At 29.0% G+C, this 19,962-nt stretch overlaps 1 protein-coding gene and 1 non-coding gene across 2 annotated transcripts; one reads left to right on the top strand and one right to left on the bottom strand.

The window, feature by feature from the left end:
- Nucleotides 1-2,978: 2,978 nt before the first annotated feature.
- Nucleotides 2,979-11,657, top strand: LOC128395768 (angiotensin-converting enzyme-like). Its single transcript, XM_053356253.1, has 9 exons — nt 2,979-3,967; nt 5,579-5,737; nt 5,829-5,940; nt 6,335-6,478; nt 8,182-8,373; nt 8,672-8,769; nt 8,953-9,593; nt 10,959-11,081; nt 11,232-11,657. The coding sequence occupies exons 1-9, from the start codon at nt 3,608-3,610 to the stop codon at nt 11,413-11,415; spliced, it is 2,013 nt and encodes a 670-aa protein (XP_053212228.1). The 5' UTR covers nt 2,979-3,607; the 3' UTR covers nt 11,416-11,657.
- Nucleotides 11,658-13,389: 1,732 nt separating this feature from the next.
- Nucleotides 13,390-13,462, bottom strand: Trnak-cuu (transfer RNA lysine (anticodon CUU)). Its single transcript has one exon. It is a non-coding gene; the product is annotated as a tRNA-Lys (tRNA).
- Between the last annotated feature and the right edge of the window lie 6,500 nt (nt 13,463-19,962).

Below are 19,962 nucleotides of genomic sequence, written 5' to 3'. Positions count from 1 at the left end.
TAATCATATTGTCGACTTTCAAATGATTAACATAATTAGTTCATTAAGAACTTTTAATTAGTTGTATTTAAATAACAATCAAGTTACTTAGTTATTGTTGTTATTACTTACAAGTTTTCGGTAAATTAAATTACAAATAATTTTGGGTCTTTTTTGCTGCGGAAACAATTAACTAATTGTAACTAATCACTGGTGATTCTTTGATACATTTCTTGTTGATTAACTTTCGTATTTATCTGACAATTAATTGTAAATCTGATTAACACCCAACCTTTAATTAAACTGGATTAGTTTCCCTAATTTAATAATCCTATTGTTGTTCAATATTAATATACTAATTTTTTTGGGTTACAATTAAAAGTTAACAATTAAAATGAAATAAAATCATAAATCTTCATGAAAAAACAAGTTAATTGTGTGAATTAGTTTTAATTAACTTCCGTAAATGACTATCAATGATTTACTTGAATGAACAACAATCAACCACAACGATTAATTTAATCAAAAATTGTAACAATCAAGGTAATATTTGTTAATCTAGTTGAAAATATAATCTAATATTAAGGTTTGGTAGTTAATTGTTGGTTAATTGTGTTAACTGGATCAAAGTTGGTGATCAATTTTTGTTTATTATTATCTATGAGTTAATCTTGATTCAGTTTGACATTTAAGTGTAAATCATAATTAAGGTGATGATAAAGATCTGATTTACATGATTAGTTAATTGTGTTGAACAAGTTAAACTTAGTTTGATTGTTGTTACTTTTTTATTTTGATAACAATCAAATTTTCCTGGTTTTCAATGATAATTGTTAACCAATGGTAACCCTTTAATCAGTAAATTGTTAACAGTTTAATCAACTATTTGTTAACAGTGACGGAAGTTCATTCAACAATCAACTGTTGATAACAATCAAATTTATAACAAAATTGCAAAATTTTAGTTAGTTAATTGTCTAGATAGTTGATAGATTGTTACTCTTATTATTATTATCAACTGTTGATTAGTTAATAGTCCATGTTTAATCAATGATTATATTGTTGATATTGACTAAGTATGAATTCAGTTATTAACAATAATAATCATGATGATATAATTTACCGTTACATCAGAAAAAAATCAAACTGTAACAATCAATTTAAATTGTTAACTAAAATTTACCTTCAAGTTCAACCAACACCAGTGAGTTTAAATATAATAATTTAAATTGTTGATGCTAATGCACCACAATTAAGTTAATCAATGTTGATTAGACTCATGAGAAATTAAATCAAATAATCAACTTGATCAGAAAAATTTTTCCTCAAATAATATCAACAGAAATTATCAGGAAAACACTTACGATTTATGATTAAACGATTGCAATTAACTAATTGTAACAATTTAAGGATTCATTTATTAGACTCCCTTAATTGTTAATTTGAATTGTTTATAACTTGACAAGCTACTTGTTTTCATCTTATTGATGGTGAATAATAACTTAATCACAATCAACTGATCAACTTTTCAACAAAACAACAATTAACATTTGATTACAACAATTAACTAATATAGTGATGATGTTAAATCATATTTAATTAATCTGAAAGTTAAATATATTACTTGAGTAATCAAGATAACAGAATAATTTAATTGTATTGACATAATGATTGACGATCAACGATTTGATTGTCAACAATTTAGTTACCAATTAAATTTTATGGTAACAACTAATTAACTGTGATAAATCAATTGTGATTAATAATCAATATAATAATAAATTAACCAATTTTCGTGTGAAAAAATTGGTTTTAATTGTTGATCAACAATCAACAAATTACAAAGGTGTGCACTTATATTTCCGTGTACATTTTGATCACAATTAAATTTAATTGTTCAATACCTTTTGATTAAATATGTAGCAAGTAACACTTAACTTACACAGGAATTTATTGATTGCCAGGGACAAAGTTTAACAATTAAACCTTAATTGTTGACCAAAAATTGTTCACTTATTATTAAATTAAAGCTTAATTGTTGTTGTATTAGTTTCAATAAAAATTCAATATCAGTTAATTGTAAAAGTTTAAATATAAGTTTCATATTGAATTTTTTTGATTAAACTTTTGTTTGCTTGATTGTTAATTATGTGTTAATCATGAGTAAACTGTATTTTTAATTAATAACTAATACACTGTTAATTAACTACTTGATTTATTCAATTGTTATCATAAAAGTTTCAACAATTAATAGTTGATAGTCAATAAAATTTAGGAAAAAAAATCATGATTAAAGTTTTTTTTTGTTTCCATGAATTTCAATGTTAATCGTGATCATTTGCTTAAATCAATTAACAATATAATTAAAACTGATTAGTTAAATTGTACTAATCAAAAACCATAAGCATGAACATTTTAAACTAATATAAGTGAATAACAATTAAAAGCTTAATTGTTGGACTCAAGAAAAGTGATTAACCCAAAATTAAGTTGAGTTTTTTTTTCATAATCACATATAAAATTAGTATTAATAGTGAAGTCATTTGTAATCTTAATTGTTGCAATTTAAATTGTGTGTAAATCTAATCATTGATTGGTAAATTGATTAAAATTGCACACAAACAATTAATTTCAATCAAATTAAATTATAATAAAAAAAAGAGTCACAACTAACAATTAACTTGTAAAATATAATTCAAAGTTAAATTGTTTTCTTTGATTGTTAATGATTTGAAATTACAATATATTAATGTTGTTAAGTTTCCAACAATTAACTTATCAGTCAGATGATTATTTCTTAATTGTTTCAATATCCTTGACAATTGATAATAGTCATTGAAACAATTAGAATTGAATTTGCCAAGTAACCATTTCACCAGAGTACAAATCGATTACGATTATTAAATGTTAAATTGTTACCGAAAAAATTTACGTAATTTAAACATAATCATGAGATTAACTCACTAAATTTGACTGTTTTAAGACACTGACAATCAAGAAAATCAGTTAATCAACCAGAAAATCAAGAGTAACGAGCTTGAAATTCACTTAATTGTCAATATGGATTCCAATTGATTTGAAAGCGAAAGCTAAACATACAATTTCCCCTTCTAATCAGAATCATCAACATTATCGTTCCTGGTGTATTTTATCAACATCATCCGAGGATAAAAACTAATCATCATCATAGTGTTATCATCATTTGCTAGTTTCTCCTCCTCATCATCAACAAGCTCCATCCCAATAATCAGTAAATTGGAAGAAATTAAAAAATAATTACAAGGTAACGTTGTTAGTTAATCACCTTTACCGATCAGGTCACAGGCCTTTGACAATTATCCCTCAAAGATATTTACAAAGAAATAGAGAGAGAGAGAAATTAAGTGAAGATGATTAAGATGATGATAAGATTAAGATTATGATGATGATGAGAAGAGGACAAGGAACCTGCCATAGGAACAAATAAGAATTAGCAAAAAAGTAAAAGTCAAGTTTTTCCTTCAGATTATCACCAATCAGTTTCACTTTACTTTGTGTCACCATCATCATCATCAGCAATCAACAACAACCACAACAAATCTCACCTGTAATATCAACAATCAAGTATATAACAGTTTAATCGTTAACCATGTTAACATTAACAACTTTGTTTACCTTGTGTTTAATCAATGGTTTAATTATTTCCCATGGAATCCAAGGTTACCCTGAACTTTCATCTTCCTCTGGAGGGAATCGTGCTCTCAATAACACCATTGAAATAGTATCAACAACAATTGTAGCCTCATCACCTTTATCATCTTCATCCTCATCTTCACCATCTCGTGATAATGGTTCAGTTAAATACAAATCGGGTAATAATACTGATGAAATCGCTGCTCGAGAATTTCTTAGAACTCAAGAAATCGAAGCCGTTAAATATTGTCGAAAGGGAGTTCTAGCTGAATGGAGCTATTCAACTAATCTAACTGAATATAATAAACAAGCTATGGTGAGTTAATGATCACAATTTAATCCGCAATTTATTAATCTATTGTTCATCATCATCATTTTGACATGATTATGACTGATTACCGACTTGATTAATAACAATCGCTTCGTGAGTCCGAAATTATATTGATATGAAATTCATATTAATAGTAAACTTTTTTATCTCTTCATTTTCTGGTTCGATTACAATTAGATTAAATTTAAATTCTTACCCTTGATTAAGTATTTTTATCAACAATTCATTAATTTACCTTCATCATTTTTTTGATTGTTCATCTAAACTAATTTAGTTTCAATTGTGTTTAGTTTGTGATCTGTTTTTCCTCAATTTAGTTATTAATTGTGTTACCATTAATCATAGTGATTTACCATCATTATATGATTAACAATCATATTACAATTTTAATTTTAATTTCTTCATGATTATTTGTTCAAATCAATAATTTAAATTGTCCATATTATCATGATTATCTCAATACTTTGATTCAAGTAATCAAATCAGTTGTTTGTTCAATTGTCTAATGATTTATAATGAAACTTTTCTGATCTCTTAATTGTCACTGAAATTATTGTGATAATTTGATATAATGATTAGGTGACAATTAGACTTTGAATATTGATGATTAAGATTGAGTTTTCTAGTTTAGTTAATTGTTGATTTTCTTATTCTGATTGCTAATATTTTGATTATATTTCCACTGATTGTTGACAATTGTTGCTCTTCTTACTCTTGATTAACTCTCACCAAACTTATACGGTCATTGACATGATTAGAAATTAATTCCTTCTGATTAAGATTATGATATTGTTCATGATAACAATTTATGATGTTGATAATTTAAACAGAAATTTAAATCAAGATACAAATGAAGCAATAAATAAGGTTCATCGTTTATAAGGTAAAGCTTTTAATTCTGGTCGTTTAACTGGTTTAGTTGATTGCTGGTGATCTATTTAGATTCAGTTACTGATTCAGATTAATATACAGTAGATTCCCCATGAAGCATGAAAGGTATATATACACTCTCATGATGACCATCAAGATGATTGGTGATTTAAAAGGAGAGTGATTTCAGGATTGTCCATCTTTCGGATATCTATTAGTTTCTATATCCTTCATGGTTGATTATTCAGCTCGATGATTATCTCATTTCATTGTTTCCTAATAATCATCTTGAAACGATTTCCTTCCTGGTTTAACTTCCGTTCAATCCTGAATTAGAACTTTCGATTTTTGTTCTTCGACTTGTAATTCTGTAGATTTTCACAAATCAATAATAAATATAAATTTCCATTCGATTTGATTCAGTTAATTGTATCATTATTGTTGGGAAAATCTAACGATGATGATGATGATGAGTCTCTGAGTAGTTCAAGTTTGTCCTGTTGATGATAATTAGATCTTGATACGAATCAGATTTCCAGACAGAATTTACTTATGATAATCAACTGAATTGATTATTTGCTAATTATCAGCCTCTCTTTTGTTATTTAGTTGATTCACTGAAAACAGTCAGAATTCACTATGAACTTTTATTTTGTATTCAATTTCGAATGAGAGAATTCAAATGATTAATTCTTATTTTCTTCTATTCTTCTATTATCAATTTAGCTAAATGTCTCTCTTGAACAATCTAAATTCACCAAGGAATCTTGGCTCAATGCGACTTCCTTTGCATGGAAAAACTTTTCTGATCCAACTATCCGCCGGTGGTTTAAGTCTCTCTCAGTTCTTGGCAATGGTGTCCTTGATGGAGATAAATTGACTCAGGTAATTGAAGAAAATTATTAACTTTGTTTTTTTCTTTTCTCATAATAAATCAGATAATCATAACTCTTATGTTGATCATGTGAATCTTTAGCTTAATGAACTTACTGCTGACATGGAAGATTCTTATTCCTCTGGAAAAGTTTGCCCATATTCACCTAATAAGACAATTGATAGATCCAAATGTAATCTCAATTTCGAGCCAGGTAAGAAATGATAATAATTTCAATTCTTTTTATTGTTTTTCCCAAAGAAAATATGAAATTACCTGAAAATTACATGAACTTTGCCAATGAATTTCTTTCAGCTCAATTGTTTACGGGAAAATTTCCCAACAGTATAATTCATGTTGACTATTAATATTATGTAAGATAATAATATTATCATGATAAAGGAATTGAGTAACTTTCCAATTGTTGAAATTGAAGAAAAAACAAATTTCATAAAGTTATCATGAAATTTTCACGTTTATCATTTACGATGAATCAATTGAACACCTAATGTGAGATTATCATGAACTTTACTGATAGCAAATGTTGAATTATATTGATTTTTGATGGACTATCTCTCTCTCTCTCTCTCTCTTCCCTGATGATTCAGATATCACCAGAATTATGGATGAATCAAGAAATTATGAGGAATTGAAATCAATTTGGAGCCAATGGCGAGATGTAACTGGAAAGACAATGAGAAGTAAATATCTCAAGTACGTTCAACTATCTAACGAAGCTGCTCAACTAAATGGTAAGAATTTAATTTGATTGTTGACTATTAATTTCTATCTGTAAACATAATCAAAACTAATCACGAAATGATCATGAAATGAATAAATATCAATCGATTTCCATGGAGAGAGGGAAAAATTTAATTCTCATACGATCGCTACATGGAAACATCTTCATTTTGTTCATCTTCCAATTTAAATTGTTAACAGTTTAATCTTTGATTGTTGATTGCTGATAATTTCAACAATGATTATGATCAAGTGTGAAAATAGGTTGATCATAATATCAGAAAGGGTTAATCTCTATTTTTAATCTAATATTACCTTAATCCTTAATCAATTTTTCGTTGGCCTGTTGTGTTTACGTTGATTAGATTTAAATTGTTCAACAATTTATCTCAATTTTACCTTCAAATTGATTGATTGGCTTTGATTTAATTGTGATTTTTCAACTCACATTGACCTTGCCTTTGATTGTCTACCTAATTTAATTGTTCACTTGATTACAATTTAGCTGGGGTCATCTGTTTAATCATGATTAGGTTACTAATTTGATTTTAATTTTATTTAACAATTTGTGTTAACAATTATGAGTTAAATTTTTTTCTACTTAATTTGATTGCGATAAATTTGATGGGCGAAACAATTTAAAACCAATGCAATCATAATTAGCTTAATTGTAATCAATAATTACTGAACATTTATTATTATTATAAAAGCCTCTTTTATTTGATTACAATCAAGATTAAACTAAATTATTAATTGGTATTGAAAGTTAATTATTAGCACTTGATGATTTGCCTAATCAACATCAACATTGTGTTGACAAGTTAAATTGTTACATTAGTCGGGAAAATTTTGATTTCATTGATATTAAATTGTAACAATTAGTAAATAAGCTAAATGATTGATGAAAAAAAAACTGAAAGATAAACATGATTAAAACTGGAAAATAATTAATTGTCATTAATTTGAATGTGTCAGCTAATTAGCTTCAGGTTATGAATTGATTGTGAATGATACTCTCATCACAATTGTAATTAAAATTGATTACATTGAGTTAATTGTCAGGCAACAATTTAAAGTAGATTCAGATAATATAAGTGAAGCGAGGATTTTAAAAAGATATATTAATAGTTGGTAACAATTTAAATTGTCCACAATTAACCGCAAAGAATAATATAAATGTATAAGAAGAGGAATCAAAGAAACGATTACAATTGAAATGCTAAATGATTAGAGGTTGAATTTAGAATCGTTAGTAATAAACCTTGACCTAAGGTCATTATTGAGGCCATTTTCTAGTTATGATACTAATCATGATCACTTTTCTGTATGATCATTAGATTGACCAAGCAGAAAGTTAACAATTGACAAGGTAATTGGAAATAGATTACACAGTTAAATCAAGATTTAAATTGCTCCAAATTAACATAGTAACTTTTAAGGTCATTTTTGAAAAAAGTGAGGTCACTTTCCGAGCCATTCTCTGTATGGTAATGACCACTTGGCAGTTTCTAATCGTCGGGTCTATGTAATATGGGTTAAGGTGTGTGCTAAGTAAACCTCATCATCTAATCATGATTAAGTTGACATGATAATTGTTATTATCGTAATCATTTGAATTGCATATTTTTCACACTCGTAATTATGTAACCTCATTTTTGGTTTGACCTTTGTTTCCGTTTCCCGTTTTAACGTTTCTCCTTTTTCCCTTATTCAGGTTTCGCTGATGCTGGTGACCTATGGAGAGCGGGCTATGAATCGGATACGCTTGTAGATGACCTGGAAACGATCTGGAAACAACTCGAACCCTTATATAAGCTTCTTCATGCTTATACCAGGAAAAGATTGATTAATCTCTATGGTGAAGATAAGATTAAAAGAAATGGACCAATTCCAGCTCATATTCTGGGTAAGAAATTAACTTAATTGTTCATCTTGATTTTGATTCAATTTTTCTATTGTTTCACTAATTAAATTGAGTTCGTTTCTATTAACAAAACTTTTGATTATCTCTATGATTAAATTCATATAAAGATGGTTAGATTAATGGATTTCAGATGAAAGTTACTTTTTTACAATCTAATTGAAAATGATTAGTTGATTGCTTTTGGAATTTTTTAATTTACTCTTCCTATTGATTACGAATCGATTATTAATTTGATTACCTTTTGGAAAATTTTTCCATCTCTTTGCTCGGATAAAACCAGGTAATATGTGGGGTCAGTCTTGGTCCAGTTTACGTGATATCTTAATCCCGTTCCCGGATAAACCTTCAGTTGATATTACTGATAATCTTATTGCCAAGGTGAGTGATTAACTGATTTTTATTGTAAACTTTTCATCTTTACTACACTTGGTGGTGACATCTATTGGAAGAGGTTTCAGTTTATCGGAGAACGGAAAATTGACCTTAACTGTTGGAGTTTGTTTTTGTTATTCTCGAATCATTGGTTGATTGTTTGTTGCTTTTTTCTTTGTCCAATTTCAGAACATAAGTGTTGTCGATATTTTCAAAATATCGGAAGCCTTTTTCACCTCGTTGGGTTTAAAGCCGATGACTGATAAGTTCTGGAACAATTCAATTATCGAGAGACCCGCTGATGGCCGTGATTTCACTTGTCACGCATCGGCCTGGGACTTTTGCGGTGACGATGATGTAAGAATCAAAATGTGCACCGATCGTAACATGAAAAATTTCATCGTTGTTCATCATGAAATGGGTCACATTCAATACTATTTACAATACAAAGATCAACCTTATGTTTTCCGAACCGGAGCTAATCCTGGTTTCCACGAGGCTGTTGGTGACACTTTGGCACTTTCCGTTTCCACCCCGTCCCATTTGAAGGCCATCGGTCTACTTGATGAAATCTCAAGTGACCCTGAAGGTGATCTGAACCATTTAATGTCCATGGCTTTGGATAAAATTGCTTTTCTCCCATCGGGTTATCTTATGGATAAATGGAGGTGGGAAGTTTTCGCCAATAGTTCAACCCACGCCAATCTTAATAAACTCTGGTGGAAATATCGACTTCGATATCAAGGTTTATGTCCACCGGTTCGACGAACTGAAGATGACTTCGATCCTGGAAGTAAATACCATATAGCAGCGAGTGTTCCTTACATCAGGTAAACAGAAACAAATATTATCTGAAAGAAGAAAATAATTCTCAAGGTTAGCATTATATTCAAATGTAATATTACATATCAATCGAATGTAAATTTTATTCAATCTTGAAGAGTTGCAACCGAAAATCAACTTGAATGTGATATTTACATTCGAGATAATTAATCACATGAGATGATTACGTAAACATTATCACCATTGAATTGGAAAGAAGGTAACATGACAAATGAACTTTTCCACCGCATCGAAATAAGAATCGAAATGATTACATTGTATCTCATTACATTGATTGATTTGATCGAGTTAGAATCAGGAGAGAAAAGTATTATCATGAATTGAGAGAAAGAGAGAGACAGAAAGTTAAGGGAGAGACCACATGATAATGTCAACAAGTGATGACGATAATCATAGTTTACTCCTGGTAAATGAACGGAAACCCATTACATGGTAAATAGAAACTGCATCTTGGCGATGAAGATAATGAATCGTATTTTCATCATGATCAGAACTTTTTCCATTTTCGTTTTCAATCATTTGTCAGAATGGAAAAGAATCTCTCTCTCTCTCTCTCTCTCTCTTGTTCATCTTACTTTTCCTTTCAACTTCCCATGAGGAATTTTCCTCCATCATCACGATAAAATTCAAATTGACACCGAATACAGGAACCATTAACTTTCGAACTGAATGATTTTCCAATTGAAATTTTCATGGTAGACTTGCTGATAGTTATTGTCATCGATTTATAAGAATCATCAGATTAAGATTAAAATTAATCACGATGAAATATTCTGATTAATATTTTATGTAAATTATGATCGTTTTAATCAATTATAGAGACGAGTGTTATCAGAATCGGTTTTATTGAAAAGTTCTGATGGTTGCTAAGATGCTTCTTTATCTGATTGAGTTTTCCTTTCGACAGTTCTTACTATCATGAAACTATGAATTCCCATGAAACAGAAAGGAAAAGTTCAATTTTCAATCTCATTATTTTGATTCTTCTAATAAATTCGTTGCCAAGGTGAATCAAATTATTTATCAATTGTTAATCAAATTGTGATTTCTATTAATTTTCATTTCAATGGAAAATTGTAAATCTCTTTATACAATTATCATGATTCATTAATCAGATTAATCAGATTATATATACAAACAAAAACAAGTAACTAAATCAATTAGTTATTATTCAATACAATAGATTGATGATTATTCTTATCATGATCATGATTAACTGATGATTCCAATCCTTATTTCTCTCTAATCTTAAGATATGCATTTATATTTATGAGAATTTAGAACTTTTCTTAGAACCACCCCACCCCCTTTCTCCGAATTTGATTAATCTGATTAAATTGCTTATTCTCCAGGTATTTCGTAAGCTATATAATCCAATTCCAGTTTCATAAAGCTCTTTGTGAGGCTGCTAATAATACTGGACCTTTGTATCAATGTGACATTTATCAATCTCGAGAGGCTGGTCAATTGTTAAGGTAATTATCATGTGACAATTAAGTAAATGTGTTAATTGTTGTTTACGAAAGTTAAAAGAGGAGAGAGAGAGAGAGAAAAGTTCTAATTTGTTTATTTTCGATTACTATTAATATTATTATTTCGACTTTTTTTCCTTTTCGTTTTCTTAGTAACGTTCTGTCTCTTGGTGCTTCTAAACATTGGTCAGAGGCTTTGAAAATGATGACCGGAAGTGAGAAGATGAGTGCTGAACCATTATTACAATATTTTGCTCCACTCATTGAATGGATGAAAACTCAAGTTACTCCAGAGGAAATTGGCTGGACATCAGCTGATCCAATGATTTGCCCATAAAATGAATATTATTAATATGATATTTTCCACTTATTCTCATGGTAGAAAAATTTATGGAAATATATTTACACACCTTGATAACAACCCACCCAACTCAGTTATTTAGATAATCATGATGATGATCACCATGAATAACAAAGTAACAGAAAAAAAAATATTATACTTTCCATTTTCCTCTCGAAATAAAATCAACATATTATTCAGTAGATTCTGAATAATATTATTACCATGTTTACACTTTATGAGAATTAAGTTTTTTTTAGATTCATTATTTTTACCTGAATAATTAAAATCTCTCTACGTTTGAACAGTTGAAACTTTTAAATTGTCACAATCAACTGATTTTCTTGTTTATCTTTACCATGAAAAAATATCAACAAAGTGAAAAAAAATCAAAACTTTGTGTTGACATTTGAATCTCATTAGACCCAATTTTCAATGAGTTTTCAGGAAAAACAAAAGTTGAATCAAATTTGATTGTGATCATCACAATTAGTTCATTATGAGTATGATTATGGTGATAACTGTGCAATTGACATGAATATTATTCATTAAGTGGAAACAATTTAAATTGTAAACAAAAGATTATCATGAAATTATTGAATCATGATAATAATGACAGAGAGAAAGCAAAATGCTAAATATCGTTGTCTTTTAATTGTGTTAATTTAAATTACGTTGGAAACAAAAAATATGACAATTGATTGATCGTTGTAAATTGGATTAATCTTCTTGATACAAAATATTATGGTGATTAAGTTTGTTGTTTATCGATCGATACTAAAAATAGGGCAACAATTAAAATGATTTGATGGTTAATTTGATTGTTTTGAGTCTTTACACTTAAAGAAAATAATCAACTCATTGTAATTGCTTAAGATCAATAAGATGACCATTAATAAAGTAACAACAACATTAGTGACCAATCATCCCTATTGATTAATCATTCCAACTCTATTTCTATGATTTTCTCTCTCTTTCTGGTTCTGTTAATTAATCAAAATTGTAAACATTACAACAATTAACTGGAAGATTATCAAATAGCAAGTCTAACGTAGTGAAGTAATTGTTTTTGATGGATTAACAGATTTACTGGATTAACTGATGAAGCGAAAAATAAAGTTTGGTAATAAAGTTTTTGTTTTTTTTATCGTCGTCAACTTGATGCTCCAGTTTCATGAGATTTTCAGATTATTAAAGTTTCGCCATTTTCAGGTAAATTAGTAAAAAGTAAAAGTTATTATTATCATATTACCTTTGAGAGATTGAGGTTTAATCATTTTCTACCTGAGCAACTTGAAACATTATCTCAAATTGGAACTGAATTGAATGCTCATAGATTCAGGTTTGTTCATGATGATGATGAGGAGGATGATGGTAGTGTCATTATTATCCTCTAATGTGTCTTCCGATCAACCAGAATCCATTTTGACACTTGGTAAACTCATGGTGAGCTAATGGAGATACAAACAAACAACCAGATATCATGATAACATGGAAAGTCACCTGAGGTTAATCTGAAACATTTTCAGTCAATTCTTATCGTTAGAACTTTTTTTTTCTTCTCTTCTTCTTTTCATCATCTTTGCCTTTCTATTTTTTCTTCTTCTTCCTCCTTTTTTCTTCTTCCTCTTTCCTTCTTTAGTTTCCTTTAGGAAATTCTAGACTCAGAATCCATTATATATACTGACTGATAACAGGGAAATCGACATGAAAGTAAAAATCTCTAGTAGATAGACGTTTTTTCATGGAAAATGAATCAAATGAAATGTTTAATCATCAACTGAACTTGTCATCATTATCTTAGTTGATTGACTCAAATTGACTATGATGCAAAAATAATTAGATGAATAAGGAGAATCAATTGCTAATCTGTTGATTAATCATTTGTATCTTTCATTAAAAGATAAGATTGAAAAGTTGTTATGGAAAAAAAAGTTTTCTTTTTCGATTTTCTCAAAAAAGTAATCGAACCGCCCGATGTGGGGCTCGAACCCACGACCCTGAGGTTAAGAGCCTCATGCTCTACCGACTGAGCTAACCGGGCTTCGGTTGAAGGGCGAACAGTTAAATGTGGACTAAAACCTTTGATACAACTTCTGATTCGAGGTTCCAACGATTTCAAAAGAAGGTTTCAAGTTGCCTTTAGCTAGTAAAGTTTATCAAAGTAATGAAACTGAAGCTCGAAAAAAGTGGCGAGTTAAACACAATTGAATGAGTTCGATGTTTAGGACAGTTTAAGTCGCTTTAGGGGTTTCCTGTTAGAAAAGAACAAAGGAAAGAAAAGAGAAAGTTTGAAATTTGAAATATTCTTTTGTAAGAAGAAAAGGAGAAAAAAGTAACAGGAAGAACTGAACCAAATGAATAGAACATAGAAGATTATTTTCGAATAAGTTGTCGAAAACAGAGGAAAATTCGAAACAGCGCATTCGTCGTGAATTTATCATCCAATTCTCTCTCTTTCTCTTTGCCTTTCATCATCTTCACTTTTTCTTTATGTTCGACAACTTCGATAATAACAGAAACATTCAACTGAAGTTTACGAATCTGTGAACATTACATAATCTTCATCAACTCTCTTTCTCTTTCTTTCTTTCTTTCTCTCTCTCTCTCTCTTCAGAATTGTATTATCTTCCTCATCTTCATCATCACTGGTAATATCATGAAGTAGATTTCTAAACTATTCATATCATCACTTTTATCTTCATCTCCACCGGATTAAGATTATTGTTCATCTGCTCAGTTAAATGTCACAAACATCACATTTTCATTTAATTAACATGTAAAAACTCATGTAATTGTTGATTGTTATCATGTTTTCACCCATCATCTCGCCAACAATTCATATCATAACTAAATTATCAACATAAAACAACAATCAATTGTCAATATTAATTGGGATTCTAATTGTTTTGACTAGACACCTTTTATCATATCATCAACATAATTGAAACTTTTTTTGGTTAATTGTTATTGTATCTGTTTGAATGAGTTAATTGTTCAGTCAATCAAAACATTTCCAATGCCACTAAATATTGGAGACAAAGCCAGATTTGATTGTAATCAACATCCGTAAGTAAATTAATTTAGATTTTGTCACAAGAAATGATCAAATTAACATTTATAAACCTGTGAATTGAAACAATTTAAATCAAATTATTGTTCAAGATGAAATTTAGGTTCTAAAATTATTGAATCAACTCATATTATCACCATAATTTTGAAGTTATTAAATCAAATTGTGATTAATTTTAAATGTAAATCAAAAGATTGACAATTTAGTGAAAGTAATTGAAAACCTTTACCTGACATCAATTTGTCACTTTGAACTCAAAATGTTTTGAGAAAAAAAGTTCTGAGTGAAAGGTAATCATGTCATCGTCATCATCTTTCATCGAGTTTCTTAATGAAGATGAATGAAAATGTCAAATTCAGGTAACCCTAAAGTCATAATATTCATCATAAAATATTCATTTTCATTAGTTGACTTTTTTTCACCATGAAAACGATCATGAAAAAGCAAGATAATAAATGATTTTTTCTCCGATTCTGTTGACACTTTAAGCCAATCGCCATCACCTTTGGTAAATAATCTGAATCATGTGTTTACCTTTAAGGGATAAATTCTGTGTGTATATTTGAACAACATGGTCAACAACAATCAGGAATTAATGTTAATCATTATCATGGTAAACGGTTGAGTGAAGTTAAGGTGAAAAAAAGAGACAATAATGATTTTGACAGTTTTCTTAATATATCTATCAGAATATTGATTCAGTTTCAGGAATCATGGTGTAAATCGTGAAGAAACAGGTTCAGTAATTCATTTGAATTGAATGAAAAACAAAGAGATAGAGGAAAAGTTCATATTATCCTGATTAATATGATCCTTTTTGTCACTATTAGTACATCTTCGTTATTGGATGTTACGAAATTATTATTAAGAGAAGATGAAGAAGAAAAAAAAGAAATAGAGAAAAAAGAAATCAGGTAAGAAGATGATGATGATAATGATGAAAAGATGATGATGACAAGTGATTTTCTTGTTATTAAATAGATGATAAAAGATGATGAAACCTATGGAACCATTGAATCTCCAGTTAGGTGAAAAATTGAAACTGAATGTTACTCTTAATGATGATGAATGATTTTCTTGGGATTCTCATTGATGAACAGTTCTAGTGAAAACCACGAATCAATCGATAAGGTCACTTAACGAATCTCTCATCATCATCTATTTACTATTAGGTCTCTCTCCCTTAAGCACCATAATCTTCATCATCATCATCATCTTGTTTTCTTCTCAACTTTTTTTCCTTCAGACTCTTGACGGAAATGAGTTCTAGTTATAGATATAATTAACTTGACTTTATATAAATATCCATGTGAAGTTTGTCATCATCATCGTTATGTCATTTACATATAGAGATGCACTGAATTTATCATGAAGGCTCATGATGATTTCTGAAACAACAGAATCAACTTTTTTTTCTGCTTGGTTGTTTATCATCACCATGAAAATGAATATCAAATGATGTAAATCAAAAAAGACAATGTTATTATCAACTTTGATTGTCAAGATTTATGATTCAGTTTTTTTTTTGTTTTCTCACCATAATAATAATCACTATTTACATAACTGTTTTTTATCACCATGAAAAGTTCATTTATGATTCAGTTTCAATGTTCAAGATGAGAGATGAAGTAAAAATATTCATACATGTAAAAAAAAGTACAAGAATCAGTTATCATGAATCCGATTACTTAATCACTTTTAATTAACAAGCTTTCAGGTTATTAATTTCATCCTAATTTTAACTCAATTGGTTGTTTAACTAATTAGTTATTGATTGTGCAAGATTAATTAAGCAATCAAATGTTTACATGGTCATCAATTTGAATTCAATAACATCATCTCTAGATTGTTTGTTTTTTTTTCATTATAATTATCATGTTTGATGAAACATTTGAAACAAATCAATATGACAAACAATCAATTATCAAGGTGATTAGTTTTAATTACAAACTCTGTTTGTCCATTCAAGCTGACCAGTGGATAGGAGGAAGGGAGATTAAGGGGAAAAAACTGATTGGTCAGTAGAATGGGAATAAATTGTTTCTAATCCCTTGGACTGTTATGATAACAATTGAGTGGTCAGATAATGAACTTTAAATCTGATATGTAATGTCCACTACGGTGTCCAGGGATTTTTCTCAAAGCTACTTTGGAAGAGGGAAAAGTTTCTGATACATTTGGATTACCTTTCTGACCCTTGGATTGAGCTCAATTTTCAGGTGAACTGAATGACCCTGTGAAAAGGAATGGAGGGGAAAATATCAAATTCATATTCAATTTTTTGTTTCTGCTCAAATTGATTCAAAAAGTTCCATGTTTATCTGACCAAATACACAAGGTCAACATTGGACATTTGGTTTGGTCGAGTGACATTTACTTATCATCTTCAACTATATGTAGCACACACATATCAAAGTGAAAGCTAATCTCATTCGGATGGTCATCCTATCATGATGGTCATCATCATCTTATCATGATGGTAAACCATTGAGAGATAGAAGGTTAAATTAAAAGTGAACATATGAATTATCCGGAATGGATAAGAAAAACTATTTATTTTCTTGACCATTTTGGAAAGATAAACCATCAAAAATTGTTTCTCCTTTCTGATTCATGATCAGAATTTTTATCATGTTTGAATTTTGAGCAAAAGCGAAATTTGTTCAATCAAAAAAGAAGATGAAACTTTTCTGGTTCAAAGAAGAAAAGAAAAGAAAATCAGATTCAGAACTTTTTAGAACTAAATTCATGAGAAAAGAAAAACAAAGAAAAGAAAAGTTTTCTTTTGACCTTGAGATGGTTTTCGATAGAAATGACCATCGGCATAATGAACATTTCAATGGTCAGTATTAGTTGATTGTTCAAAGTGTTTTCGAAAAGGTCAAATGTTCTAAATATTATCGGGAAGTCACTCTTTTCTGTTATTAATATCAAGAAAATACTATAGTAAACATCAAGATGATAATTATCTCGATGATTGGAAATCTAATTATATCCCTTTCAGAATAATGCTCATGCATCTGAAACAGAATTAATTTTCATAACAATCAACCAAATGATTCCAGTATCTAAATATTATTAGTTATCGTATCTTAAATTATTCACCATGAATGAAGAAACAATTTACTCAGGTTGACTGAACAAAATGAAAGCCTTGTCTTGAGAAATGTTCACCAGGTGAATAGGAATTACTATCAATTTTTATTACACAATTTGATTGTTATTAACTAATAACAATAAACTAGATGAAGATGAATTAATTTGAGTGGGTGAGGGATAAGAGGAAATGGTTATATTTTTCTAGTTCGCAAGATAATTTACTCGAAAATAATTAGACATCGATTTTGAGAATTTGGAAAAAATTAAATTCGAAAGAGAAAATAAAGTTTAACCTTTCAACAAAGTTGAAATTCGAGGTAAAACTTGATGACAAAACGAATGATTATTTTTTCAATCTCATGATGTGGTTCTGAAAAACAGTTTGAGTTGATGGTTCTCATGGTGTCAGTTTTGTCTGAAAAATTCTGTGGGAATTTTGGGTGAAAAAATTCTTTACAATTTTCTTTATGATTCATCTCCCCCTTTCTCTTTCTATTTTCTAATCGATTTTTTCGATTTCTATTTTTTTCTTTCTCTTCCTTTATTTATATAGAGAATCATCAATTTGTCAATTGTTACCTTTAATCACTCGATACGATTTCGATGAAACCCACAAAGAGGAAGGTAAAACTCTTCGAGTTCTATTCTCGGCACAATCGACCGAGGCTATAATCTATGTGGTGGTAAGTATCAGATATCATTAAGAAGATGAATTCACCAGGATGAAGAAGATAATTTCAGGTTAATAGAGAACTATTATTTACCTTTAACCAGCATCTTCCTTATCCCGGTAAGAAGTGAGAGAGAGAGAGACAAAAGTTGAAGGAGAAGAAAAGTTCTCAAGTATATAATTAACTGGAAATGAAAATGTTATCTCACCTGAAATGAACATTTCCACCAAAAATTTGACCTGACGTGAAGAAAAGACAATTAGTAAATTGATTAACTGAATTAAATCACTTTATAACTCATTGAGAATCAAATTACAACCAATAATTTGAGTTGTACAATCGGTGGTCTCATGACTCATATTGTTCATGTTATTATTAATATTTGGACCGATATTCATGATAACCTGAACATTTATCATTCCTTGAAATTGATTCAAACTGATCTGGTGGAGGAAGAAGAAGCAAAAAAACTGTTCATTGTCATGATAATAATATTAATCATAAATTATATTCTTGCTGAATTATATTATCATTATCGTTGCATAATGGATGACAAATGATAATGATAATACTAGCATGTTATCAATCGGATAACGGTAAACATGAATAACATCATCATGTGTAACACCCTGGAAATTGATATCATGACAATATCGTTTATATATATTTGAGATATAATAATATCTTCACCTGGAAAAAAATAGTCAATAGGATATTCAATAGATTCCATGAAGGTCTAGAATTGTTTGTCTTCCTTTTTCTCACCTCTTTAATTCATGGAAAGTTGAGAAAGTTGATGAATAAGAGAACTGAATTTTCCACCATCAATTTGGAATTCGAAACTCTAAATTTTTTTCTTGTTATTCTCATTTCAAGTTCAATTAGACTTGAGGAATTATCTTTTTCTACTCACCAAACATTTTGAATAACATTCTACTTACTTAATTCCTCAAGTTGTGAACATGATTATTAATCGGATTTCACTATTTACTGGATAAAAGATAATATCATTATCTACATCATGATAAATGTTCATTTCCTGAATGTTTAACAGTTGAAAGGAGAAAAAAGTTCTGGTTAATTTTATTCAGATAATATCGAAAAGAAATTGGATAAAAAAAAGAAGGTAAAATGTTCATTGATTGATTTCAGAATTATTGTCAGTCAGAATTTTGGTAACATCAGAATTATCATCATCATCATCATCATATTCATGGAGATATTTTCTAGTGTCATTAGAGAGTCAGTATGAAATGTTATCATAAATTTCATGAATCTGTTTACCATCATATTTATCTAAGTGACCCTATTCATGATGATGAGTTTGTGGGTGATATTCATGATGATAGAAATGAAATCGGTAGGAAAAAAAAGTGTATTGAACATTATCATGAACCAATATGAGCCAGAATGTTCATCAATCATGATGAATAATAAAGACAAAGATATGGAACAAGAAATCTTCCAAGACAATTGTTGAATTGTTCATGAATCCAGTCAGAATTTTGTGATTATTCAAATGGGTGAAATAACAGCTTCATCATGAACAAGGAAGTTACTGAAACTACTGGGAAATCAATTATATATGAATGAATGAAAATGAACAAAATCTCAACACAAAAAGCCAAAGTTTTATCATTAAAATTTCAGGTACGATTGAAATTCAGTTTCAATATTATTCACCATCAACATGATTCAAAT

The sequence above is a fragment of the Panonychus citri genome, unplaced genomic scaffold (assembly GCF_014898815.1).
Source record: "Panonychus citri isolate SS breed McGregor unplaced genomic scaffold, ASM1489881v1 Contig00141, whole genome shotgun sequence".
In the NCBI taxonomy this organism is placed as follows: domain Eukaryota; kingdom Metazoa; phylum Arthropoda; class Arachnida; order Trombidiformes; family Tetranychidae; genus Panonychus; species Panonychus citri.
The sequence above is the reverse complement of the archived record's forward strand: the minus strand, read 5'-3'. Positions and strand labels throughout refer to the sequence as shown.

Coding starts and splice junctions, on each gene's coding strand:
- LOC128395768 (XM_053356253.1), top strand. CDS start 3,608: ATGTTAACATTAACAACTTTGTTTACCTTGTGTTTAATCAATGGTTTA. Junction 5,738..5,828: donor ATGGAGATAAATTGACTCAG/GTAATTGAAGAA, acceptor GTGAATCTTTAG/CTTAATGAACTTACTGCTGA. Junction 8,770..8,952: donor CTGATAATCTTATTGCCAAG/GTGAGTGATTAA, acceptor GTCCAATTTCAG/AACATAAGTGTTGTCGATAT.